The sequence below is a fragment of the Marmota flaviventris genome, chromosome 19 (genome assembly GCF_047511675.1).
Source record: "Marmota flaviventris isolate mMarFla1 chromosome 19, mMarFla1.hap1, whole genome shotgun sequence".
NCBI classification, from domain to species: Eukaryota; Metazoa; Chordata; class Mammalia; order Rodentia; family Sciuridae; genus Marmota; species Marmota flaviventris.
In genome coordinates, this window is record NC_092516.1 from 31,871,855 (window position 1) to 31,899,376 (window position 27,522).

Here is a 27,522-nt window from a genome sequence, read left to right on the forward strand (position 1 = left end):
CATGCCTTCCTTGAAATCCTATATTCATTTGTGTACACAACTAAATTTTATTATAATTTCATGGAATGCTACAACAAAAACTATGTAGCTGGAATCAAATTTTTAACTCCAAAAGTCCCTTCCAGTCACTTTGTCTTCTTTACTGATTTCTAGTTTGTAGGTCTCCCTCTAAGCTGTTTTTCATGGTTAACATTTGCCACCACTAGATCATGTGTAGCAAGCCCAATTTGATACACAGATGTGGTTGAGGGCTATAAACAGGTTTGAAGGAGCATATTGGCGATAGTCAGTCCGGGGCAGAAACAAAGTTAGTTTCAAGTAGGTCAGTCCGTGTAAAGTCAGAACAAAAAAGATCCAAGTAACGGGATCAAAAAACCAGGTCAGAGATGTTATGTAATAAGCAAAAACAGAAACAAGGAGGCAAAAGAATCTTAAGAGCTTATGTTGAGTGTTATCTGTTCAGCTGCAGCTAATCCTTGTGCACAGTCTAAATCAATGGTTCTTAATTTTGGCTATTTACTGGAATTACCTGAGGAGTTTAAAAATTCCTGGTGCCCAGGTTGTACTACCATATCAGGTTTCATTTGCATCTCTGGAGGTGGAAATCAGGTATCTTTTAAAACTTCTCATGCAATTTCACTTTTCCAAATTTTTGTAAGGATTTTTCCATCTGCTTTTTTTGGAGGTGGGGGGTACCAGGAATTGAACTCAGGAGTGCTCAACCACTGAGCCACATCCCCAGCATTTACTTTTTTTTTTTTTTTTGGTACTGGGGCACTCTACACCTAAGCTACTTCCCAACCCTTTTTTATTTTGACACACAGCCTTGCTAAGTTGCTGAGGGTGGCCTTGAACTCATGGTCTTCCTTCCTGAGGTGTCAGCCTCCCAAATGGCTAGGTTAACAGATGCCTGGCATGCCCCACAATTTTAATGGGAAGTATCTTCAGCTTTTCACAACTTCATGTGTCCCCTGCCTCAGCAAAACCAACAATCCTCCAACTGTACCAAAAACACCTTGGCCTTGTTGCCACCTAATCACTGTCCTCTTTCTAGGTAATGGCATTCATCTCATGCTCAGATGTTCCATTTTCTAATGTCTGTGTGTGTATGTGTGTGTGTGTGGTGCCAGGGATTGAACCCAGGACCTTGTACATGCAAGGCAAGCACTCTACCAACTGAGCTATATCCCCAGCTCCTCTAATAGTGTTCTTTAAAAAGATCATAGATATTCATATTTACTGCTTCTTAGTCTTTTCCATACATAGCAACATTTCAAGGAAGAGGGCTAGTGACTATGCAACACAGCCCTTGTTTGTTTTCTTTGATTTTTTTTTTTTGGTATTTTGTTCGTTTGTGGTACTGAGGATTGAACCCAACAGCACTCTACCACTAATCTACAACTCTATCCCTTTTTAAAATTTTGACTTAAGGTCTCTTGCTAAATTTCTGAGGCTCACCCCAAATTCGTGATCCTCCTGCCTCAGCCTCCAGAGAAGCCTCATTATGTTTTTTAATATGCCCTAGAATATTTTAAACAAATCTATACAATCAGGAGAAAATGAATGTTTTGTGAATTTAGTACATTCTATCCATCATGAATTTTTTTATGTTGATGGAAGGCTGAACGGACACTGAAGGTTTTCTCACATTTCTTACATTTGTAGGACTTTTCTCCTGTGTGAATTTTCTGGTGTTGAATAAGAGATGAACTCTGGCTGAAGGCTTTCTCACAATTGTTGCATTTATATGGTTTCTCTCCAGTGTGTGTTCTCAGGTGCTTTGTAAGGGATGAGCTCTGGCTGAAGGCTTTCTCACATTCTTGACATTTGTAAGGTCTCTCTCCAGTATGAATTCTCTGATGTCTCACAAGAGCTGACCGGTCACTGAAAGCTTTCCCACACTCGATACATTTGTAAGGTTTCTCCCCAGTGTGTGTTCCTTGGTGTTGAATGAGAGCTGAGCAATAACTAAATGCTTTTCCACATTCACTACATTCATATGGCTTTTCCCCTGTATGAGTTCTCTGATGTTGAATAAGACCTGACCGGTCACTGAAGGCTTTCCCACACTCTTTACAGTCATAGGGTTTTTCTCCAGTATGAACCCTTTGATGTTTAATGAGGGAAGAGGTGTCATTGAAAGCTTTTCCACATTCCTTACACTTGTAGGGTTTCTCGCCAGTGTGTATTCTGTGGTGCTGAATGAGGTATGTGCTTTGGTTGAAGGCCTTCCCACACTCATTGCACTCATAGGGCTTTTCTCCAGTGTGAATGATGTGATGTTGAATAAGGGCAGACCGGTGACTGAAGGCTTTCCCACATTCACTGCACTCATAAGGCTTCTCTCCAGTGTGAGTCCTCTGGTGCTGAATAAGTGATGAGCTCCGGCTAAAGGCCTTTCCACACTCACTACACTCATAGGGCTTCTCTCCAGTATGAATCCTCTGATGTAAGACAAAGGCTGAGCAGTAGCTGAAGCACTTCCCACATACATTGCATTCCCATCGCTTTTTCGCCCGGTAAACTTTCTGATGTTTAATTGGGTTGGAGCTCTCCCCAATTTCATGATAATGCTCTGTAGTTTTTCTCTTACGTTTGATTATGACTGGCCTTAAATCTTTCTTCAGATTTCCTGGATGCCTTTCTAATGAGTGTTCACATTCCCAGGCTTCTAACAATGTGGAGCCCCAGGAATCATCCTTTTCAAGTCTTTCTATTACCAGTTCCCTTTCAGGTGATTCCTCTTCATAAACTTCCTGCTTTGAAAAAAGCTCTTTAGTTTCAGGCATAGATTCAGAATCTGAAATAAATAAAAATAAAAAATGTGTGTGATTTCTGTGTTGAGGAAACAAAAACTGCTAAGGCAAAATTAAAACGATGCTTATTAAAAACATATATGTATATCAGGTACATGTATAAATGTGTAGCAAGGAATCCCACTACCATGTATAATTATAATGCACCAATAAAAATATGGGGGAAAAACATATTTGAATGACTAATAAAAGGCATTATACTAATAAAAGGTCAGACGATGAGGATGCTGTATCTAACAGAATAGAAAATTATACATAGAAACCAGGGAAGAGGATGAACAGAGGAATGAGAATAGATGCTAACATAAAAGAACTGAGGAAGGATGGAAAGATTACAACACAGGTTGAGACTTGAAGGTTTTTAAAAATAAATCACTCAAAATGATACTACCTGAAGACCAGCACATGTGGCTTTTTATATAGCTCTCTTCAGCCCTCCCCACCTGGTGTGTGTGTGTGTGTGTGTGTGTGTGTGTGTGTGTTGGTATTTTGCTTTGTTATCAGGCTGGTCTTGAACTCTTGGGCTCAACTAATCCTCCAGTCTCAGCCTCCTCAGTAGCTAGGACTACAGACATGTGCCACTGTGGCTCTCAAGTCCTTTTATTTTTTTTTAATATTTATTTTTTAGTTGCAGTTGGACACAATATCTCTATTTTGTTTATTTATTTTTATGAGGTGTTGAGGATCGAACCTAGTGCCTCACACATGCTATATGAGCACTCTACCGCTGGGCCACAACCCCAGCCCTCTCAAGTCCCTTTATAAAGACACGGAATTTTTGTTTGTTTTCTATCTGTTTTAAATATCATTTTGAGTCTCCTTCTCCTCCCTCCCTTCCTTCCTTCCTTCCTTCCTTTTCTTCCTTTTGTCACAGTCAAACTTCTCAAGCAGATTCTGCACCTTCTTTTCATCACAAGCTTGCTGTGCTTGCTGCATTCTGGCTTCTCTCCCGACCACTCAGTTGAAACTTCTCTCACTGAAGTCACTAACCATTTCTACGGTGCATAAATCCAGAGGATCCTTTTCAGTCCTGTGTAGTGTGGTATCTAGGCAGCACTTGACACTGGGGCCAAGCCCTCCTCTCCTGACTCTCTCTCCTGACATTCTTGATTCTATGCTGCTACAGTCTGGATCTAGAATATCCCTCAGAGGCCAAAGGGTTAAAGGCTTGGTTCTCCATCTTGGCACTATTACGGGGATGGAAACTCTAAAAGAGGTAGGCTTACTGTTAGGTTTTAGGTCACTGTGTATGTGCCTTCAAAGGTGCTGTGGGACCCTAGTCTCTTTCTCTCTCAACTTTTGCATCCCAGTCATGAGGTGAACAGTTCTGCTCAGCCACATGCTATCTGTCACGAGGCACTATGTAGCCACAAGCCCAAAAGCTATGGGGCCAACTGACCATGGACTGTAACCTCCAAAACTGTGAATCAAAATAAATCTTTTTTCTTTATAAATTTATTATCTCAGGTATGTGTTACAGTAATGGAATTCTGACTAACAAAACATAAATGCTCTCCAGGGTTTTCTCCTAAACTTTTTTTTTTTTTTTTCAGTACTGGACATTAAACAACCCAAGGCAGCTTTATCCGTGAGCCACATCCCTAGCTCTTTTTCTTTTTGATTTTGAGACAGGGTCTCACTAAATTGCTGTGGCTGGTATTGAACTTGAGATTCTCTTACCTCGGCCTCCTGCAGTCACTGCATCCAGCCTTCCTAATCTCTGCTACTTCTCTGGAACTTTTCCTGGTGTTTCTTCTTCTTAAATGTTAATAATTCTTAGCAATCGGTCTCAGTTCCCTTCTTCTTGCCCCTCTTCCTACTTTCTCTACTTTAAAGACCTATCCACGCCATGGTTTTAATAACCTGCTATAGACCAATGATTCCAAATCCATTTTTCCAGAATTAATTACCACATTAATTCTCTCTCTCCCACATCCATATATTCAACTATCTATATTATGTATGCATTTGAAAATCTCAAGTTTAATGTTACCTGTACCACAAACTTAAAATTACTTATACCTTGATTCATCTCCTCTCTCAACTTTATACACTTATAAATATATTCCACTATATATTTCCCCATCTAAGAAAATAACAATGCCATCATTCTTGTTAACAAAAAGATTTTAATATAAGAATATAAACTTTGTCACCAAAAGGCAAGTTGTGTTAGGGAAGAAATAACACCTCTCTTGTTCACTGATATTACCCAGGGCCTATCACAGTACTGGTAGAAAGAAAGCATGCATTAATAGGTCGTATGAAGTGGACACAAATAATATAAGTAATGAAGCAACTCTGGAGGGCAATTCTTAAGATTCTTTTATCCCATTATGAAAACATACCTGATTTTGAGGCAAATATATTCTTAATGTTGTCATAAGTTTCAGAAATTGAGAATATCAGAATAAATGAAATTCAACATATAATATGAACTTAAATTTAGATTAAACACTCTCATGGTATTTGTTATGGTTTGGATGTGAGGTGTCCCCTAAAAGTGCATGTGTGAAACAATGCAAGAAATTTCAAAGAAGAAATGACAGTCATGAAAGCCTTAACCCAATTAATAAATTAATCGCATGATGGGATTAATTGAGTGAATACTGAAGGCAAGTGGGGTGTGGCTGAAGGAGGTGGGCATTGGAGGCATAGCTTTGGGGAATATATTTCTATCTGGCAAGTGGAATGTATCTCTCTCTCTCTCTCTCTCTCTCTCTCTCTCTTTTTCTCTGCTTTCTGATCATCATGTGAGCTGCTTTCCTCCACTACGCTCTTTCACCATAATGTTGTGCCTCACTAGAGCCCCAAGGAATGGAGCCTGCTACCTGTGGATTGAGACCTCTGAAACTCTGAGCCCCCAAATAAACTTTTCCTCCTCTATAGTTGTTCTAGTTGGATCCTTTCATTACAGTATCAAAAAACTGACTAAAACACTATTCATTATGTGTAAGCTGCTATCCTGTGTGTGTGTGTATGTGTGTGTGAGTGACGATGGGGATCAAAATAGGACCTTGCACACACTAAGCAAGCACTCTACCATAGAGCTACACCCCCAGCCCCTTAAGCTGCTATTCTGCTATTCTAAAGGGTTAAATATACAAATACAAAACCATGAAGTTGTTGTAGCTGAAAGTCAGAGACCTGAGAATCCCATTGGATTCTTCCCTACATCCTACCAACCACAAAATATAAATCACCAAGTTTTATGGATCATACCTCCCAAAGCTCTCTCAGATCCATTATGAACTCTCCCTCCCCATGATTGTCACCCCGATTCAGCCACCATCCTCTCTCACCTACACTAATGCAACAGCCTCAATTTCAACTCTGGAATGAAACTGATCACACCAAATTATGTATACATATGAGTATGGATCAGCTTTCGACCATGCTCCATGCACCACTTCTCAACACTACTCAAGATTGAGCGCACCATAGTTGAAGAAATCAACAGATAAGAATGAATGATTACCCAGAGAGTAGAACTGTGAGAGACTGAAAACTGCTATGATTGTTACATAAAATACTCTTACAGAAGAGGTGGACAACATGCATGAATAGTTGGGGAATTTTAGCAGAGAGATGGAAAGTATAAGAAAAAGTAAAATGGAAATACCAGAAATAAAGAAACATGGTAACAGAGATGAAGAATGTCTTTCTAACTATGTACTTGACATAGTTAAGAAAAAGAATAAACTTGCAAATAGGTCAACAGAAATCACCAAACTAAATACAAAGAAGAAAAAAGAGTGAAAAACAAACTAGTAAATCAGAACAGAGCACCTAAAAACTGTGGGACAATACCAAATGCTCTAACATACAAGTACCTAAAATCCTAGAAAGAGATGAGACAAGGAGAATTGGAAGAAACAGTATCTGATGAGTTAGCAACTGAGAAATTTACTAAACTAATGAAAGACATCAAATTGAAGATGCAAGGAAGCTCAAAGAATTCCATGTAGGATGAAAACACACACACACACAGAAACACACACCCCTACCCAGATGATCACATTCAAACCACTGAAAACCAAAGATAAAGGACAAGTCTTAAATTCAACTATAAAGCCAGGCATGGTGATGCACACCTGTAATCCTAGCAATTTGGGAGGATGAGGCAAAAGGATCACAATTTCAATGCCAGCCTCAGCAACTTAGTGAGGCCCTAAACAACTTAGATCTTCTCTCAAAATAAAAAAATAAAGAGGGCTAGGGATGTAGCTCAGTGGTTAAGCACACCTGGGGGTCAATCCCTAGGACCAATTAAAAAAAATGGGAGCAGGGAGGTACTGGGGTTGTAGCTCAGAGCCTAGCATGTGTGAGGCCCTGGGTTTAATCCCCAGCACCACATAAAAAAACTAAATAAACAAAATAAAGTTACTGTGTCCATCTACAACTAAAAATATTTTTTAATCCCTCTATTAAAAAAAAAAGAAATTTTCCAACAAAGCAAATGCCAGGCTCAGGTGGCTTTACTGGACCAAGCATTTAGAGTTATAGCTAACGGAAGTTTGCCTTACAAAAAGTCACAAAGACCATTCTTAAAAGTTTTCTTGTAGAGTTTTTATATTTATTAAATATGGTAGGAGGTATGGATTGAAGGGTTTTTTTAAATATTTATTTTAGTTTGAGGTGGACACAATATCTTTATTTTATTTTTATGTGGTGTTGAGGATCAAACTCAGCACCCTGCAGATGCCAGGCAATCACGCTACTGCTTGAGCCACATCCCCAGCCCATGAAGGTTTGTTTTTTATTTTTATTTTCTTTCTTTCCTTCCATCCTTCCTTCTCTCTCTTTCTTTCTTACAAATCGATATCCAGCTGAACAACTGGAAAGAAGAGTCTCCTTCTTTCCCAAACCCTGGTTCTCCTTCCTCTATTCAATTCTTGATCTTCCTATTTATTTACCGTTTTTTAAATGGAAACTTTATATAAAAATATATATGAAATTCATTATGGTATACATATATATATATTTTTAAATATTCTTAAGTTTTAGGTGAACACAATATCTTTATTTTACATTTATATGGTGCTGAGGATTGAACCCAGTGCCTTACGCATGCTAGGCAAGCGCTCTACCACTGCACCACAACCCCAGCCCATATATATATATATATATATATATATATATATATATGAAATTCACTATGGTATACTCATACGTATATATAGTTTAATGTGATCAGTTTCATTCTAGAGTTGAAATGGAGCAAATTATATTCCATGCATGTATGGCTGGGTCAAAATGAACCCCACTATTATGCATAACTACAATGTACTAATAAAAAAATTTTTTTAAAAAAAGCATAAAAAAGAGGCTGGGGATACAGCTCAGTTGGTAGAGTGCTTGCTTCACATGCACAAGGCCCTGGGTTCAATCCCCAGCACCAAAAAATAAAAAGCATAAAAAAATACACTCTCCTTTCTCCACTGAATTACTTTTGAACTTTTGTCAGAAATTGACTATATATATGTATGTCTATTTCTGGATTATTTTGTTCCATTATATATATATATATGCTTTCATCAGTATCATACCATTATGATTATTGTAGCTTTACAAGTCTTTTCTGTGTGTGTGTGTGTGTGTGTGTGTGTGTGTGTTATGTGTGTGGTGCTGGGAATTGAACCCAGGGCTTTGTGCATAAGAGGCAAGCACTCTACCAATTGAGCTATATCCCCAGCCCTATAAGTCTTAATATCAATATAATAAAGCTGTCCTTTTTCAGTGTCACTAGAAAGAACTTTTACTTTTCAAAAGAGAAAACTTTGGGGCTGGGGTTGTGGCACAGTGGTAGAGCTCTTGCCTCACACACATGAGGCTCTGAGTTTGATCCTCAGCACCACATAAAAATAAATAAATAAAGGTATTATATCCATCTACAACTAAAAATATTAAAGAGAGAGAGAGAGAGAGAGAGAGAGGAGCCCAGAATGGTCAGAGATCCCCTAGAGGATGAGGGGGTCTTTGAATCTTATGCAAAACTATGGCATTTTATATTCTGTTAATTATTGAGGAAGCTTTCAGTTGTGGTCTGAATGTTTGCATCCCCCCAAAATTCATGTATTGAAATCTTTTTTTTTAAATATTTTAGTTGGACATAATACCTTTCTTCATTTATTTTTATGTGGTGCTGTGGATCGAACCCAGCACCTCATGCATGCTAGGCAAGCGCTCTACCACTGAGCCACAACTCCAGCCCCATGTATTGAAATCTTAACCCCCACATTGATAGTATTCCAAAGTGGGGACTTTGGTAGATGATTATATAATGAGAGAAGAGCCCTCAGGAATACAATTAAAAGGCCTTATAAAAAAAGGCCCTAGGGGCTGGGGTTGTGGCTCAGCGGTAGAATGCTTGCCTTGCACCTGTGAGGCACTGGGTTCAATCCTCAGCACCACATAAAAATAAATAAACAAAATAAATGTATTGTTTCCATCTTCAACAGGAAAAAAAAAGGCCCCAGAAAGACCCTTCTGCTATATGAACAATGAAAAGGCACCATCTATGAACCAGAAAGTGGGTCCAAATACCAGACATGCTAGCACCTTGATCCCGGAATTCCTAGCCTCCAGAAACATAGAAGTAAACTTTTGTTGTTTATAAGCCACACAGTTTATCCTATTTTGTTATAGCAGTTCAAATTGGCTGAGATACTGGTGTCCTAAAAAGCAGTTTGCAACACAAAATTATATTTCCTTACCCCAAAATACTAGGCTTCCATAATTATCCACCTTCATATCCATGCCCATGTACCTGTGGGCAGAATTCAGCTCTTCCAGCTCTTCATGCGTGAAGTCCATTTCCTCATCTGTGACTGTCATCAATTCCTGGAAGATCAAGCACATTAAATCAGGGGTTGTTAATCCTGAGGGGAGGAAATAATCTAGAAGAGAAAATCCTTTTCAATCTGAAGGTTAAACCTTTACCTTAATGGAATTTTATCAAATTACTAAATATTAGTCTGTTAAGAAACATAATACTAAAAACCTAAGATTTATAAAAATTTACTTACTTGGACTAAGTCCTTTGCACTATCTCACAAGAACAATCATATAATACAATAGTAAGTACTATTATTAACATCATCTACAGATGTTAGTGTCAGATCTGGGATTTGGACCAGGCAATAATGACTCCAAAGCTATACTCCTAACTATAGTCTTCTGCCTCTTATATTTTACTAAATGATCTAATGTAAATTAATCACTGAATGATAACCCAATGTTAATCACTGTTGTTGATGAGATAAGGCTCAAATATGTAACTTACACTGATCCCAAGTATATTCTGAGATTTTAAAGAAATTCAAGCTGATATTTTGAATGTATGTAGATAGTAGTGCTATTCTAACAGGCAGGCCTCTTTTTGCTCTGGATTTTGGGTCATGACTTTTAGATTCATTCAGTTACGCTCTGGTAGTTAAACTTTCTCTGAATGAGTGAATTTACTAACTTAAGTTGAAAATTATCTACTGTTCCAAGGTAAGATTCATATTCTTTTTTTTTGGTGGGGGGCAGGTACTAGAGATTGAACTCAGGGGCACTCAACCACTGAGCTACATCCTCATCCTATTTTGTATTTCATTTAGAGATAGGGTCTCACTGAGTTGCTTAGTGCCTCACTTTTGCCCAGGCTGGCTTTGAACTTGTGATCCTCCTGCCTCAGCCTTCTGAGCTGCTGAGATTACACGCCTGCACCACTGAGCCTGGCTAAGATTCAAATTCTATGTATGCTGATAGTCATACATGTACTTTATTAACCAGACTTACCTGTAGAATTCTTTCTGGAAAAGTCACTCAACAGATTAGACTGGGGCTGGGCTGTATGTAGCTCAGTGGTAGAGCACTTGCCTAGCACATGTGAGGCCCTGGGTTCAATCCTCAACACCACATAAAAATAAATAAGTAGAATAAAGGTATTATGAAAAAAAATTCTTAAAAAAATAGATTATACTGGCTAGAGGAACAGAATTGAGAACGAGACATATCTCAATTCTGACCCACTACTTGATGGTTCTGAGCAAGTTACAATGAGTCTCAGTTTCTTCATCTGTAAGTATTTTCCCTAACTCTCCCAATTACTTATTTTTTAAAAATTTAGTAATATTTGAAAAATGGCTCTAAATTTTGAGTTCTCAGGGCTCAATCCTGAAGCATCTTTTCTTCTCCACCTACTTTCATGTACCTATAAATAATATATTTTTCCTATCTTTAAAGAACAAATGATCATGAGGCACTAAGCAACTCAGAGAGATCCTGTCTCTAAATAGAATTCAAAATAGGACTGGGGATGTGGCTCAGTGGTCAAGTGCCCCTGAGTTCAACCCTCCGTATCAAAAACCCTCACAAATGATCAAACACCGCTTTAGTCTTCAATTATCACCCCAACTCTTTTCATTTAAAGTAGAACTCTCTAAAATAGTTGTATATAGTCTGTGGCTCTAATTTCTCTCCATTATTTTTTTAACTCATTCCCATGCTATCATTCCATGAAACTGCCATTCGCAGTCACCAGTAATCTTCCTGTCTTTAAATCCAATTCCCAGGCCTTGTCTTTCTTGATTGAGAAGCAGCATTTAACACAGCTGATTTAACACTCCTTCCTCCTTACAATACTCTTTTCAATTGGTGACCGGGATGCCATACTTTCCCTCCACCTCAGTGGTCACATTTTCTCAGTCTCCTTTGCTGCTTCCCTCCATCTTTCTGATCTCTAAGTGTTGGAGAGCTAAGCAGTCAGTCATGATATCTTGCCTCTTTTCTTTCTATACTCATTCTCTTAATGATCACAGTTTCATAGTTTTAAATATGGTCCATATAGATTACTCAAATTCAAACCTCCAACCTGAGCTCTCCCCAGAGCTTCAAGTTTTTAATAAAAAATTATTTTTGTGCTATTCTCTAAATAGGATTTCCTTTGATCTCTGAAACATGAAAGAAAGGAACAAGGACACATTGTACCAAGATTTTAGCAAAATGAAATTAAACTCAAATTCACCTGGAACTCAACAGGAAGAAGTTCAACAGTAGGTTCCATTTCTTCTGTGCTCTGTTTTGGGGTTAGAGAAGCATCAGTAGTCATGGCTGGAAGGAACAGCAAACAAACCATGAAGGAGATAACATCCATTTTCCCAAATTCACTAGAAAAAAGCTAATTACATAATAAGACTATTCTTGTTAACTAAAAATTCTCAGTTTGGGATAGTGTAGGACAACAAAGTGAAAGTCCTTTAATAAAAAAAAGGTTAAATTTCCCAGGTATGGTGGTGCACACCTGTAATCCCAGCAACTCAGGGTGCTGAGGCAGGAGGATCCCAAGTTCAAGACCAGCCTCAGCAGTGAAACCAGCCAAAAAAAAAAAAGTGGTTGGGGAGGGAACTCAGTGGTTAAGCACCCCAGAGTTCAATCCCCCCCCCCAAAAAAAAATTAAACTCACAGTACCCAAACATATCATCTTTTTGGAAGAGCCTATCAGGGGTAGAAAAGTGCTACCTGTGCTTTTCATGAATGCAAACATGATGGAATATTCTCCCTTCTACAGCTTTTAGAGGGGATGTGGATGAGTTCAGCAGTGCAGAAAGAGGAGGAGGGGACTGGAGAACATGCTACAGGAGACGATCAATGATTTATTTTGTGCATGTGTGTGTTACTGGGAATTGAACTCAGGGGCTCTCTACTACTGAGCTATGTCCCCAGCCCTTTTCATTTTTTTAAATTTTGAGACAAGGTCTTGCTAAATTACCTACACTTGTCATGAACCTGTGATCTTCCTGCCTCAGCCTCCCAAGAAGCTGTGATTACAGATATAGGCACCATGACTAGCCCTACTAATTATTTCTAATTGTGATAATATTTACTCTGGAGCCTTCTCTGACAGATATCTGCTTCTCTTTTCTATCATGTGGGGCCTTCTCATTGCATAAGAGGTAGTTCTCCCACTTCTCACTTTCAACTCCATGTTTATTTCCATAGTTCTTACCTGTTGGCTCAACTTCAATGGTAAGATAATCCATGATCAGCTTTTCTTCCTTGTCCTGCTATTTCTTTCTCAGTATATACTGTTTCTGATGAGATGAAAATGGACTTCTCAGCAACACATAACCTGCTTCTTCCTGTAAATCACCCAACTCCGCTGTGAAACTCTACAGAGAGATTTTTGAGGTCAGGTTTGCCTTCCTCTAGAACTCATTCCTGCTCCCTGTGGAACAGAGGGAGATACTCTATCTCCAGTCCCGGTAAATTCGTTCCTATGCATTTAAGTCCTAATGCCTAATACGTACTTCAACTTTGCTTGGAATCTTTATTATTGGAGGAAATTAATCTCCACGGTTGGGAAAACCATCCTCTGGAGTCTCAAGACAATACCAGGAGGGATCAGGGCAGTGAGCCTCAGTCACACACCTATTTCCAAAACCTTCAGAAATGCCTATGAGAGCTAAGGGTATCGCTCAATGGTGGCGCACCTGCCTAGCACGCTGAAGGCCCTGGGTTCGATTATCCCCAGCATCACAAAAAACAAGAAAGAATTTAAAAAAAAAAAAAAAAAAAAAAAGCACAAAAATACCTCCTACAAGACTCAAAAGCACAGAAGCAGCAAAAAGGTGGCCTGTCATTATGGTAGCAGTAACTCTATGGCGCTACAGTTGGTTCATCCTTCATATTCACCAACACGAAGCAGTAAATGGGATCCTTATAGTTCAGATTCCTCACTCGCTTTTTAATTTAAGATCCTGAAAAGTACAAGCTGGGGACTCCTTGAACATTCAGAGCCAAACGGCTGCTGACAATGGCCCCCCAATACAGGGAGACCCCAAAACTCTGACAGAGCAAAGCACAGAAGGGGGATGGGCAAGACACAGGCAGCCTAGGTGCAGAACGCCGCCGCTCCGGTCCAAGAGCAGCGACAGGTGCTCGCGGTACCCCGCGACGCCAGCCTGAGGGCTCCGCCCACCACACGCCGGCTCCCAGAATCCTCCGAGAGCGGACTCCACTTCCCAGAGGCCTTAGCGGCAGCCCCGCCCCAGCGGGCCCCGAGCTCCGATATTCCCGCGCGCCCGGGATGGAGACCCCGGAGGTGCGCGCCCGGCCCCCGCGGTTGGGCGGGAAGCTGGGACGGCCCAGCTTTACCCCGGCCGGAACCTGAAAAGCCTCTGGGACTACGGCGGGAGCGTTAGAGCCGCGCGCACGGACGGGCGGCACCCCCGCGTTCACTTACCCCCGGACCTGCTCCGGGCTCCGCTCTGGCCACGGGGCGGGGTCCTCGTGGGCTGCGCTCTCCCGGACGGCTGAAGGAGCGGACGAGGCCGCCGGCCAGAACCACGGAGCGCGGGGACACAAAAGGCTCGAGCTCGACGCCGCTCCGCCTGGAGTCGCATCTGCGCACTTGGAGGCGACAGCGCCGGGTCGGGGGTCCGGGCGGAAGGACTCCACTTCCCAGAGGGCTTGGGGACATCGGCGCCGGTCCTGGGGGGGGGGGGGTTGCCTGCAGAGTGAGCGGAGAGAGGAGTGCGGGCCTGTCATTCAGCCTTGGAGCGGAGATAAGGCCCCACCTTATCTCCTGTCCGGGTAGAATGAGAAGCTGTCGCCAAAACAAGCCAAATGATTTTAGTGTGTGTTATTAACCCGGGGGGAGCGGAGACCTATAAAACAGGTCCGATATTTCTCCATATTCTGTCTCGGATCCCTAGGGGGATTGAACCCGGGGTCTCGTACATGCTAGGCAAACTCTCTACCACTAAGCTACATGCCCAGCCCTTTTTATTTTTCGAGACAGAGAGTCTTGCTAAACTGCCCAGACTGACCTCAAATTTGTGATCCTCCTCCCTCAGCATAGGTGGAATTACAGACCTGCACCACCGCACGTGGGTCTCCATCCTATCTTATAATAAAGTCCAATGTCTGTAAACTATGCTAGTGCTGCCATATATATATATATAGAGAGAGAGAGAGAGAGAGAGAGAGAGAGCGCGCATGCGCATTCTGGCTGTTAAACAGAAAGCACAGGCAGAGTTGAGAAGCCATTGTCCTTATTTAAGAAATATTAAAGAAGAAACACGATTAGGAATGAATTCACAGGTAGACGTGAGAAGGAAGTAACTGTGAAGGCTGGCTTTGAAGTGGGTAAGGGTGCACACCAGGAGTTAAGGGATTTTTATATTGGAAGGGCCACTCCCCCTGATCCAAAGAAGTTAGGGTCATCTCTGGCCAGCGACCTGCGCTGACTAGATAAGATGGTTTCAAAAGAGCTGACTGCAACATTAAGCTAAGAAAACGGCGAAAAAGCACAGGACGCATAAGTAATTTTCATATCAGAGTGGGACTGCTCTGCAACCTCATGGGTCCTCTTCCACTCTGGAAGGCAAGAGAGGGAGAGCACCTGCAATCCCTTTATTTATAGGGTAAAGAAGACAAAGGATTTTCGTTAGAATATTCTACACCAAATAAGTCAGGGATAAGGTTTCAAAGGTGGAGTCTTGCTTCTGATACCTGTGGCCAGCAGATTGATTGACATCTTGGCAAGTAATACCCATCTCAGGTGCTGTGTGGGATCACGGGAAGAGGGAGAGGAGAGGGTCACTTGCATGGCACAGCCCAGTCAGCGTGCAATGCCAGACCTGTCCGCTCATATAGCTGCAATGCACATAGCTCACACACACAGCCCATGGATGGCTTTCGACAGTCATCCAGCCTAAAGAAAAAATAAAAGAGCTGGGAATGTGGCTCAGTACCAGTGCCCCTTGTACCAAAAAATAAATAAATAAATACAAAGTGAGCATTTAAAATGTTGATACCACTCTTGTCAGACCCCTCCAGTGGCTCCTCGTTGCCCTGGAGCTAACACAGCTTCTTTTGTTTCTTTGTTTTTTTTTTTTTTTTTTTTTTTTTTGTGTGTGTGTGTGTGTGTGTATTATTATTATTTTACAAAAGTTTATTAAATTTACAACAGACTCTAATACAACACTTCATTCTAGCTATAGGTGGCAAAAGATGTTCCAGCAGGGATCCTGATGTCTAAATAGGAATGGAATCAACGGTCACCATCATTTCAGGCACAAGAATCGGCTTATTTTTTGCCAGATTTCTTAATTCTGCCTGTGGCCAGGGGGCCCTTCCCCATGGCCTTCGCTTTTAGCTCCTCACGTTTCTTCTGCTCCTCTTTTTTGTTTCTGTTTGAAAGCCTTATCTTCCTCATCCATCTCCTTGACCTGCTTCTTAGGTTGTTTCAGGGGCTTCTTCTTGCTACCTTCCCAGCCGGACATGGTGCCTGCCGCCCCTACCCCAGACCTTCAACACCGCTTCTTAAGACCATGGTGTTATCCAACTGTGCCAATCCTGAATCATTTGCTGCTGTCTCACTGTAATTCTCTATGCTGAGATCAAATGGGCTTCTTGTATCTAATACAAGCTGGTGTGGTCGAGCATGCCTGTAATCCCAGCAACTCCAGAGGCTGTTTCAAGAGAATCACAAGTTCGAGTCCAGCCTTGACAAAAAGTGAGACCCTTTGTCAAAACAAAAAATAAAATACACCAGGTGCAGTGACCCACACCTGTAATCCCAGCAGCTTGGGAGGCTTAGGCAGGAGTACCACAAGTTCAAAGCCAGCCTTAGCAATTTAGTGAGGGCCTAAGCAACTCAATGAGACCCTGTCTCTAAATAAAATATTTTAAAACGGGCTGGGGATGTGGCTCAGTGGTGAAGCACTCCTGGATTCAATCCCCAGTACCAATAAATAAATAAATAAATAAAGCAGTTGGGGAAACAGCATGGTAATAGAGTGCCCTTGGGTTCAAACCCCAGTAGTAAAATAATAATAATACATACATACATACCAGATTTGCTGTTCTTTAATACATGCATTTTGTCTACATTGAACATGTCCCTCTAGTCCTCCTTCATAACCACATTTACAACTGTGTGCTGATACAAAAATAAGATAGTATCTGGGACTTTTGACCCCAGAACCTAAGATAATATACCTTCTGGGACTCCAAATACCAACATTTCAGATCGCTAGTTGAGACATACGTTCCTGTGACTCCACTCTTTGCAAGTATTTACTCTGAAAAGGCAGAAGGTCCTGTCAAATTAAGTCATTTCACTTCATCTTCAGCATTCCAGACCTGTAGGAATGCCACCTTCAAGGGCTTGCTCTTGTAGATTATTTGGACAATTTCTTCCATGGACACAAGGCCTTTGACTCATTACTAACATTCTGTGTTGGAGTTATTTTCTTTGCCTATTTTGGTTTATAATTTCACATATTCTTTTTTCTTATTTTGCTTTTGTGCACATTGCAATAAACCAATTCATTCAGAATTTATCTTTGCCTCACTTTGATTAAAGTAGTTTTGTTGTGCCAGGCATGGTAGTTCATGCCTGTAATTCCATGATCTGTTTTGGAAGCTGAATCAAGAGAATTGCAAGTTTGAGACCAGCCTGGACAAATTAGCAAGAACCTAACTCTAAAAATAAAAAGGGCTGGGGAGGGTGTAACTCAGCAGTAGAGTGCCCCTCCGTTCAATCCCCAGTACAGCCACACACACAAAAAGAAAAAAAAAGTCAATGTCAGTAAGGCTATAGCTTAGTGGTAGAGCTTTTGCATGCAAGGCTGTTGGGCTCAATCTTCAGTACCACACACGCCAAAAAGTTCTAAAAATGCATTTTAACCATAATATGTTGATTAGAATAGAATTGTTCTATTTTTTTTCCTCAAAAATTTTAAGTCATTGCTTATTTACGTTGGTATTCCACTGGAGATCTCAGTTACCATTCTGTATGGTGATTCTTCAAATGTGACCTATTCACCTTTCTCAATTTTTTTTTGGGGGGGGGAGTGCTGGGGATTGAACCCATGGTCTTGTGCATACAAGGCAAGCACTCTACCAACTGAGCTAAATCCCCAATCAAATATTTATCTTCTTTCCAGGTATTCTGAAATTCCATAACAATGTAAATGTGAATGTTGCATAAATGAGTATAAAATGTTATTTATTTTTCTGAACATACTATGGATACTTTAAATATGGAAACTGGTTTACTTATATCCGGGAGCTTTTGTTGAATTATTTATTTGGAAATAATTTTTTTCTGTTGGTACTACAGTATTAGAGTTGATGAAATTTACTATGAATAAGAACATCTTAATGAAACAAGAGAAAATGTTTATACCTTTTAAGAGTCCAGCCATGAGCAGTCCTGCTTCACAATGTACTTGGTGAAGACTGAAAACTGTGACTTAACCCCATAGAGAGTATTAGATCCAGGCTTTAGTCTTTGCTACTTCTGTTTTGCCCCACTTGCCCTCCACTAACCCTGGGCAATTAAGAGGCGAAGAAGTTGTTTGCCATAGGAGGCTAAGTTGGCAAAAGAAAACAAAATTCAGCTGAAAGCTTTAAAACTAAATTCAGAATAAGTAAATTTCATTGAAATTTATATAGAAAAAGAAAAACCTATGGAAAAAAATAAGTTTTGAAAAGCAAAATTTAAAGCAAATTGCAAAATAGAAGCTGGAGATGTGTCTTGGTGGCATAGTACTTGACTAGCATGCTTGAGGCCCAACAGCAGGAAATAATGAAATCAAGTATGTTGCATTCCCCAGTCCAAAAAAAAAAAAAAGTATGTTGCATTTATTATGTGAAGATGAATGAGCACAGTTCCTAATTTAAGAGGTGAATTTAGAGCACCATTATGAAGTATCTATGTATATTTCATTAATACTTAAATAAGGGAATGTTGATAAACTATCACGGTAAACTAGGAAAATAAATGTATATATCAGTTGGATAAAATACAATGTAACCATTAATAATATGTATTATCCACTCATAGATATGTATCCCAGAGAAATGAAAACATGTGTCCACAAAAATATTATATACAAGTGTCACAAAAGACTACATATTGAATGGTTACATTTATATTAAATGTTCAGAATTGAGAAATTTGTATAGAGTAGGTTTGTGGTTGCCTATGGCTGAAGTGGGGTTAGGGAGGAGGAATGAGCAAAAGGTTTCTTTGGGGGGTTATAAAAATTTTCTGAGGGCTGGAATGTAGCTCAATTATATAGCACTTGCCTGGCATATGCAAGGCTCTGGGTTCAGTCCTCAGTACTGTGAAAACAAATGTTCTATAATTGATTGTGATGATAGATGCATAACTTTGAATATACCAAAAGCCATCAATTGTACACTAAAATGAATTGCATCCCTTGTAATTACATCTCAACAGACTTGTAAAAATACACATGTAATTTATAGGCAGTACCTGTCAGTATAGTATTATTAAGGAAATTGTTTTACAAATATTTTTTAACCAAAGAATAATGTTTAAGGATATATAGATGTAGAAAAATATCAGGGAAGATATACATCACAACATTCTTGATTTTTCTTGAGATTTTTGATTATGGGTAATTTTGAGCTTTTTCATCATAATTTCCCATGCTGGGAATATTTCTTTTTATTCTCTCCTTTGGAATATTTCTTTATTTTTATTTTTATTTTTTTAGTTGTTGATGGACCTTTATTTTTTTATTTATTTATATGTGGTGCTGAGTGATAGACCCAACCTGATCTTTTCTTAAAATTGGGAGCCATCTTGCCACAAAGCCATGAAAAGATAATTTCGGTTTTACTATAAATTACTGTAAATTCTGAACCTGCTTGGAATGCCTGCCCGTGCCTTGAACTCACCCATGCCTGGCTCTCTGACCAGATAGCAGTCCTCTCTGAAACTTAGTGACGCCTCACAAATCTTGGCCTTCCCTGGCCAGATACCGACCCTCTCTGAGGCTCTAATGACCTTCATAAATTCTGATATCGGGGCCAGCAAAAATGTAAACTACCATTAGTGTTATGCTCCTCAGAGTTTTGTTATTTGTAACTCCCCTTTGTGTAACTTTCTGGGCTATAAAGCTGGGCTGCAGGAAAGTTGCAGCTGCTGTCTTGTTCCCGGGGTTTTGGGTGGGAGAGGCAGCCCGGCCGGTCGAAATAATAAGCTTGCTTTAATTTGATTTTTATTTGGAGTCAGTGGTCTTTTCTTGCGTCCTGGTCTAACACTGAGAATTGAACCCAGTGCCTCACACATGTGAGGCAAGCGCTCTACTACTGAGCCACGACCCCAGCCCTGGAATATTTTTCTTTAAAAACATATTTTACTAATTTAGAAGAAATTTAGCAATTGCCCTCTTAAGAATAGAGTGAATTATGCTGGGCAAGGTGACAAAAACCTGTAATCCAGTGAGGCTAAAGCAAGAAGATCACAAGTTCAAGGTCAGCCTTCAACAACATATTGCGATCCTCTATCTCAAAATAAGATCAAGGGCTGGGGTTATAGCTCAGTGGTAGGGCACTTTCCTAGCATGAATGAGGCCTTGGGTTTAACCCCAAGTACAACCGAAAAAGGAAGAAAGGAAAAAAAGAAAAAAAAAAAAAAACATGACTAAACCAGTCAGGGTCACTCCAGATGAACTGGGATGGCACAAAATAATCACACAGAGACAGAGAAATACCTTTTTTCTTTGGGATCTGTGATAGCTCCTTTGACCCAGCTCCCACAAAGGAGGCAAAGCAGGCAAGACAGAGAAAGACCATGAACCCAGAGCAAGCGAAAGGGATGAAAGGGATGCATACAATGCACAGCCTAGACAGAGCTGCATCCTCAGTCCAGTCGGCTTTGTATGTTCAAAATGCTCACAGCTCACACACACAGCCCATGGCTGGTTTGCCACATCTCCACATTCCCATTGCTCAAAGCTAGGGGGCCCTCAGCTCCTATGTGGCTGCTCCTGAACAAAACAGTTAAATAAATGGTCATGGGCTGGGGTTTAGTGGCAGAGCACTTGCCTAGCATGTGTGAGGCACTGGGTTGTAAATTTAGTGGCAGAGCACTCAGCACCGCATGTAAATAAATAAAGGTCCATTGACAACTAAAATATATTAAATAAATAAATAAATAGTCATCATAAGAGTGATTCCTGCTTTGTAGGAAGGGTTAGAAAGAAGAGAATCCCTACTGCCAGGCCCTAAGCAACTTAGCAATTAGGAGACCTTGTCTCAAAATGAAAAATAAAAAGGCATGGGGTTGTGGCTCAGTGGTAAAGCCCCACAGGTTAAATTTTCAGTATCCCTTGCCCCCAAAATGACAAGAAACTCAGAGGGAATTCCAAACTCTCTGGAAAAGGGGACAACAAATATTGAGCTATCCAACTGAGAGGTGATAAGATTGATATACAAAGAATTTCCTGTTGGGGCTTTTTACAAACAGGAACATATGCTCCAATCAGAAGATTGTGCATTCAAGCCACTGGTACATTAAAGCAAGCTATTCCTCTACCATTTCTAAAGTTTGTTTAATTGGCTTTTTAAAAAACAATACCTAGAAGAAGCTCCACTCCCATCTTTTCTTTAGGTGCTATGTGGGAGGCCAACCTTTAGGGTAACTGAGTTACACTCCCCAGCTGGGTGCTGAGGCACTCAGTCACAGAAATGGGTGTGTCTTGCTACAGCCCCATGGGTGAAGCTACGCTCACCTGTTCCTTTGTAATATAACCCCTTGCCCTGTTTAGGATAGAATCTTCCATGGAAGTGCCTTGTGTGTGTCCCCTCCTCTTACTGTGCCCTTGGGTGTGGCCTACCCAGGTGTCAGTCAACCTGCTGACAGTGGACATCATGAAGATAGACTCAGCCCCCTGAAACCTGACCCCTTGCCTCATTTGAATAGCTTCTCCTCAATAAAAGGGGTCAGCGCGCACGCATGCGCGTGCTCTCTCTCTCTTTCTTTCTGCCGACCCTTAAGGTCAGAGGAGCTGTCACAGCAACCCCAAAGAAAAAGGTATTTGTGTCTCTTGTGTGGTTATTTCGTGCAGCCCAGTTAGCCCAGTTTAACTAGAGTGACCCTGAGCCTTTTAGTCTCAAGAACAGAAGCCCTGCAGTGCTAGGTATGGAATCCAGACTCTTGTGCATGCCAGGCAAGTGTCCTACCATGGAGTTACAGCCCTAGACCAGGAAAATCATTTAAACTGAGGAAAGAGCCAGCCCACAGGCTGATGCAGGGGAAGCTCAATCCTGGAAAGCATAGAGCTATCTCTATTTCTGTTAAACATGTGTTTCTCTAGCTGGTTTATATCTGGAACTTATTTGTTTCATAGCCGGATTGGAAGGATGAATTCAACTCCTAAATGTAACGGTAATAAATGCTCTGGAAATTTTCTACTCTTGGAGAGTTCAAGAGCTTTCTTGTATATATCATTCATTTTTAATCAACTCACAGTATTTTCTCTTTAACCACAATGTTCAGAAGGAACATTGAGGGAAGAAACTCAAACAATGAAAAGTGTGTTTGTGTGTGTGTGTGTGTAGGGAAGGGCAGAAAGAAGGGAGGGGGAAGGATGGAGGGAGGGAGAGGGACAGGGGGGAGAGAGAGAGAGAGAGAGAGAGAGAGAGAGAGAGATTGATTTTGACTTATTCATCAAGGTGATCCAGATATCAACCAAAGAAACTGTGCCATACCCCATATCTGGGTCCTGGGACCCCAAAACTATTTCTGAACTTGAAAGAATTAATTAACCAAGTCTCCTCTCCTGGGTTGTTTTCAGGTCCTGTTTGAAGTCATCTGACTGTCTTCTCTGAAGCCTAGTCCTGATAGGGGTAAATCCTGATAAGGACGTGAACAGAATGACCTAAATTTCAGCTCTTGTGGATTTTTTTCCCTCACTTCCTCACCCTTCAGTTTAAGTTTCTGTCCATTGTAAGAGTTGTTCAAAATAAAATTATTGGGGCTAAAGAAAAGCTAAGGAAGGTCGGTGTTGAGAGCGGCAAGACGTTTATTTCACTCAGAAACGATTTTTAACATAAATCCCAGGGGCTAAAGAAAGCTACCCCAACTCTGACCCCGACGTGATTTGAACACGCAACCTTCTGATCTGGAGTCAGACGCGCTACCGTTGCGCCACGAGGTCCGGGAAATGTAGTGGATTTGCGTCTTACAAGGATGTTGATTTCAGCAGTTGTCAGGTGCAGTGACTGGGATTTGTGTTTTGCTCTGCCCTTACAATAATTTGGTATTGACTATGAGTTCTTTGTCCCTTTTGTAAGGTCGCAATTCAAAGCGAGTAAATGAAGCCGGCGAGTTCCAAAAGGCACGGGGGCACTCGCGTAAATAATCATTCTTGTAATTCAGGAAAACTACCTTCCCAGGGCCATGAAGGCTGAGAGCGTCGTTAGGGGAAGGACTGAAAACAAATTTCAATTCGAAGCGCAGCTCACCAGGAGGGCTGCTGGGGGAGGGGCGCGGGTGTCTGTCATCAGGGATCCAGGTTCTCTTCCCCGAGTCCGTCTGCTCACATATTTGCACATGAGTCGCACCTTAGGAGGAAGACTATTTCCTGGTAATCTCAAAAGGCACTTTAAAGTTCCTTCCTTTTATGCTTAAAACAACCACAGTCTTTGTAGAAAAATAATTAGATAAAAAGAAATTATAAGAGGTGTTGAGCACCTACAGGCACCAAGGGAGGTTCTGCATATACATCTTGCCACTTCCTGTGATCTCAGGTTAAAGGACAGAGGTGGGGAGGGGAGGGCATGGCATTTTCTTTGGCATGTTGAACAGACTATGGATTACACTGTTTATTTCAGTATCAGCACTTATATGTATGCTTACATTCACATTGTTGTGTAACCAATCTGTACAACTCTTTTCATTTTGCAAAACTGAAACTCAATTATTGTGTGTGTGCATGTGTGCACGCTCTTGCCCTCGAGTGCTAATGATAGAACTCAGGACCTTACACATATTCAGCAAGCACTCTACCTCTAAGTCTGAATATAACAAGTTCTCATTCCCTCTTTTCCCAGCCCCTGGCAGCCTTTCTATCTCTGTCTATGAATTCAAATACTCTAGGTACCTCAGAATCAGAAAAAAAAAAATGTCTTTTTGTAACAATATAATGAAGAAATGAATAAATGATAAGGTTGTATTTGAAGATGCTGGAAAAATGCAAACAATAGAACAAATCCTTTGTGACATCAGATGCAATAAAAATTGTTTTACTTGGGGATTGGCTTTTCCACCAAGGGGATGGATGTGTTTTCCAATATAATATGGTAAAGAAAGGTACACATCTGTGCAGAACATTTTATTGGTTGATGGAAAGATAATCTCACCCTTCCCCAATGGGATCAGTGAATTATTAGGCAAAATTATCAAATTAAAGAGGGAGGAATTTGAGAAGAACTTAGAGATCTGTTCTAGATGTTGGGGTTTCAGGGAAAATAATTTCATTAGGAAAAGTGAAGGCTGATTTCTGGTGATCAAGTGCTCACAGTTACTACTACCCACTGAACTTTGGCTTGCCCAGACTAGTCAGATTGGGAAGAATGTTCCAGCTCTCAATCTATTTACTGGTGAGGCAGACCTCTGATGAACAAGTTATCTCAAATTTGGGGTGGATCAGTTGCCCTGGTAACTCCTGGAGCTGGAGAATTTTAATCCCCTCATCACATCTGTAAAAATCACTTCTCTTTATACTCCTCCTGGTAAAGTTGGGGGTTAGAACTGGTAGTGTAAGGAGATAGGTGATTTGTTCTTTTTTCCAGGTATATAGAATTGGATACATTTTCACCAATTTCCCAGCGAGTGGTTCAACGCTAATGTGCCCACTGGTGCGTAAAATGAGGTGTGAAGTGCTGTGAAGTGTAGTTATCAAGAAAAGTCTAGGGGCCTGGGTGTGTGACTCAGCAAACAGAGCGTTTGCCTAGCATGCGCGGGGTCCTGGGTTCGGTCCCCAGTGCCAAATAAAGACAAAATAACTCAAAAGAATATGCAATTGCCTATTGTAGGAAATACCAGCATCTCTAGAAAAATCTGGACTCTCCCACTCCTCTCGTCCATTTGTTAACTAAAAACTTCTCTTTTAGAGATATAATCATAGCTGGTGCCCCTTCTGTCCTTGGATCCACCGGGGGTGGAGATGTACGGTCCTTGCGGCTCCCCCCTCTGGCCTTTCCCTGTGGCCTTCTAGGCTCCGGATGTAGGGATCGTGGGCTGGGGTGGAGTCAGCTTAGTGTCCGAAGAAGGACGTGGGGAGGGGCGGGGACGCAGGTGCCACTTGCCACTTTTTCCTGGTATTGTGTGCTCCTGTGAGATCCGCGGGGCGGAAGTTTCCGCAGCTCCTTGCCCTCCAGCCCACTAGAGGGGTCAGTACCAGGAGGCGGCCGAAGCTAGGACTCGGTGCTGTGGGGTCTCCCCGGTCCCCGAAATCTTTTGTGTCCCCTCCCCCTCCCCCGCACTTCAGCAGGAGTTGCGATGTGCCACCCCTTTGCGCTCTCCCCTGCCGTATGGAACCTTAGGTCAGACCCCCTGGACCGGATTTGGCACGGATAAAGCCAAGCAAGTAGCCCGGTGAAACTTAGAAGGACCTTCTGAGTGAGCTAGGAAGCGCCCACGTCGTAAAGAGAAAGCCACGTCCCTGCACCTGCGGCTGGTGGAAGCCCAGTCCTGAAGGGTGGGAGTGAATAGGCGCTGGCTCATGGGCGAGGTCTTCCTTGAGTTCAAAACGCAGCTCTAAGTACGTGTGACAAACTCCCGGTAAGACCAAATCCTACTCCCAGGCACTGTCAATCTACACGCACCACTGGGAACTAATGAACTTTGAAGACAGAGAGTTCAAGGTCTAGTGAGTGATTGGAGCACAGGTATAAAATGAGAATAATAAAAGTACCAGAGCAGGCAAGAGTGACATAGAACTAACAGAGTGGGCTATGGAGAGGGGAAGGGGGGAAAAGGAAGAAGAAGAAAAGAGGAGGAGGAGGAGGAGGAAGAGGAGGAGGAGGAGGAGGAGGATCATTATCATCATCATCATCATCATCATCATCATCATCATCATCATCATCAAGCCATGGCACAAGCCTAGCGCCCCAGCCACTCCCGAGGGTGAGGCAGGAGAATGGGGAGTTGAAGGCCAGCCTGGGCAATTTAGTGAGTGCCCCAACTTCCCAAAAAAGAATCCAGCTGAAGGTTTAGGTAAGGAAAATATATTACTGTCGATGTTTGTTGTGGTTTATTAGAGAGCATCAATAAGTCAATAAATCAATAATGAATTCCTTTTCTTCAAATTTTTATTGGTGCATTATAGTTGTACAAAATGATGGAATTTGTTGTTACATATTCATACATTCACATAACAAAACAATATAATTTGACCCAGCGCTCCCTGCACCCCCACCCCCACCACTACTTTTTTTGGTAAGTGGGGAATGTTTGAACCTAGGGGGATACTCAACCACGGAGCCACAACCCCAGCCCTTCTTATTTATTATTTTGAGACAGGGTCTTGATAAATTTCCCTAAGTTGCTGAGGCTGGCTTTGAATTTGTGATTCTCCTGCTTCAGCCTGGGATTACAGACATTCACATCCACATCTGCTAATAATAAATTCTTTTTTTCCTCACACATATTTTTATGGTTGTATATACTGATGGAATTTGTTGTTACATATTGGTACATGCACACAATACATAATAGAACAATATAATTTGACCAACATCACTAATAATGAATTCTTGTTAAATTTTTGTAACCTATCAGACTGGAGGAAGATAAAATCTCAGTGTAGTTTTGATTTGCATTTCCCTAATTGCTAATAATGTTGAACATTTTTTCATATATTCGTTGACCATTTGTATTTCTTCTTTGGAGACATGTCTATTTAGTTCATTTGCCCATTTATTAATTGGATTATTTGGATTTGGGGTGTTAAATTTTTTTAGTTCTTTATGTATTCTAAATATTAATCCTCTGTCAGAAGAGTAGCTAGCAAAGATTTTTCTCCATTCTGTAGATTTTCTTTTTGCATTCCTAATTGTTTCCTTTGCTGTGCAGAAACATTTTTTATTTGATGCCATTCAATTTATTAACTCTTGGCATTATTGCTTGACTTTTAAGGGTCCTATGGAGAAAGTCATTGCCTGTGTCTATATGTTGAAGTGTTGACCCTACATTTTCTTCTAGGAGTTGAATAGTTTCTGGTGTAATTCCTAGGTCTTTGATACATTTTTGGGCTGCTGTTTGTGTAGGGTGAGAGATAAGAATCTAGTCTTATCCTTTCATATATGGATAACCAGTTTCCCCACAATGTGTGTTTAAAAAACACTGTCTTTTGTCCAATGTATGCCTTTGGCTTCTTTGTAAAGGATCAGATGACTGTATCGTGTGAGTTTGTCTTTGTGTCTTCGATTCTGTACCATTGCTCTATGTGTCTGTTTTTATACTGGTACCATGCAGTTTTTGTTGCTACAACTCTATAGCATAATTTTTAGTCAGATATTGTGATGTCTCCAGCATTTTTTTTTTTTACTTAGAATTTTTTTCGGCCATTCTGGGTCTTTCATTCTTCCAAATTAATTTTAGAACTGTTTTTTCTATTTCTGTGAAGATTGTTTTTGGTATTTTGATGCAGATATAACTGAATCTGTATATTGCTTTTGGTAGTATGGCCACTTAAACAATATTAATTCTTCCTATCCATGAATATGGGTGGTCTTTCCATTTTGTGTCTTCTTCAATTTCTTCAATGTTCTATAGTTTTTATGGAATAGGTCTTTAACTCCTTGGTTAGTTTTATCTTTAGGCCTTTTTTTTTTTTTTTTTTTTTTGAGGCTGTTGTAAACAGGAGTGTTTTTTCTTATTTCTTTC

The 27,522-nt window shown here is 40.8% G+C and overlaps 1 protein-coding gene, 1 long non-coding RNA gene, 1 other non-coding gene and 1 pseudogene across 3 annotated transcripts; all 4 read right to left on the minus strand.

Annotated features, from left to right (window-relative positions):
• Nucleotides 1-1,586: 1,586 nt before the first annotated feature.
• LOC114106367 (zinc finger protein 892-like) lies at nucleotides 1,587-9,553 on the minus strand. The gene is made up of 2 exons (XM_071605442.1): nucleotides 9,533-9,553; nucleotides 1,587-2,800 (listed from the first exon to the last, which is right to left on the minus strand). Exon 2 carries the CDS (start codon nucleotides 2,787-2,789, stop codon nucleotides 1,587-1,589), a length of 1,203 nt encoding a protein of 400 aa, XP_071461543.1. The 5' UTR covers nucleotides 2,790-2,800; nucleotides 9,533-9,553.
• A 19-nt stretch (nucleotides 9,554-9,572) lies between these two features.
• Nucleotides 9,573-12,951, minus strand: LOC139702857 (uncharacterized). Its single transcript, XR_011705430.1, has 3 exons — nucleotides 12,811-12,951; nucleotides 11,830-11,915; nucleotides 9,573-9,659 (listed from the first exon to the last, which is right to left on the minus strand). It is a non-coding gene; the product is annotated as an uncharacterized lncRNA (long non-coding RNA).
• Nucleotides 12,952-15,797: 2,846 nt separating this feature from the next.
• Nucleotides 15,798-16,112, minus strand: LOC114106330 (translation machinery-associated protein 7-like; annotated as a pseudogene).
• A 6,605-nt stretch (nucleotides 16,113-22,717) lies between these two features.
• Nucleotides 22,718-22,789, minus strand: Trnaw-cca (transfer RNA tryptophan (anticodon CCA)). Its single transcript has one exon. It is a non-coding gene; the product is annotated as a tRNA-Trp (tRNA).
• Between the last annotated feature and the right edge of the window lie 4,733 nt (nucleotides 22,790-27,522).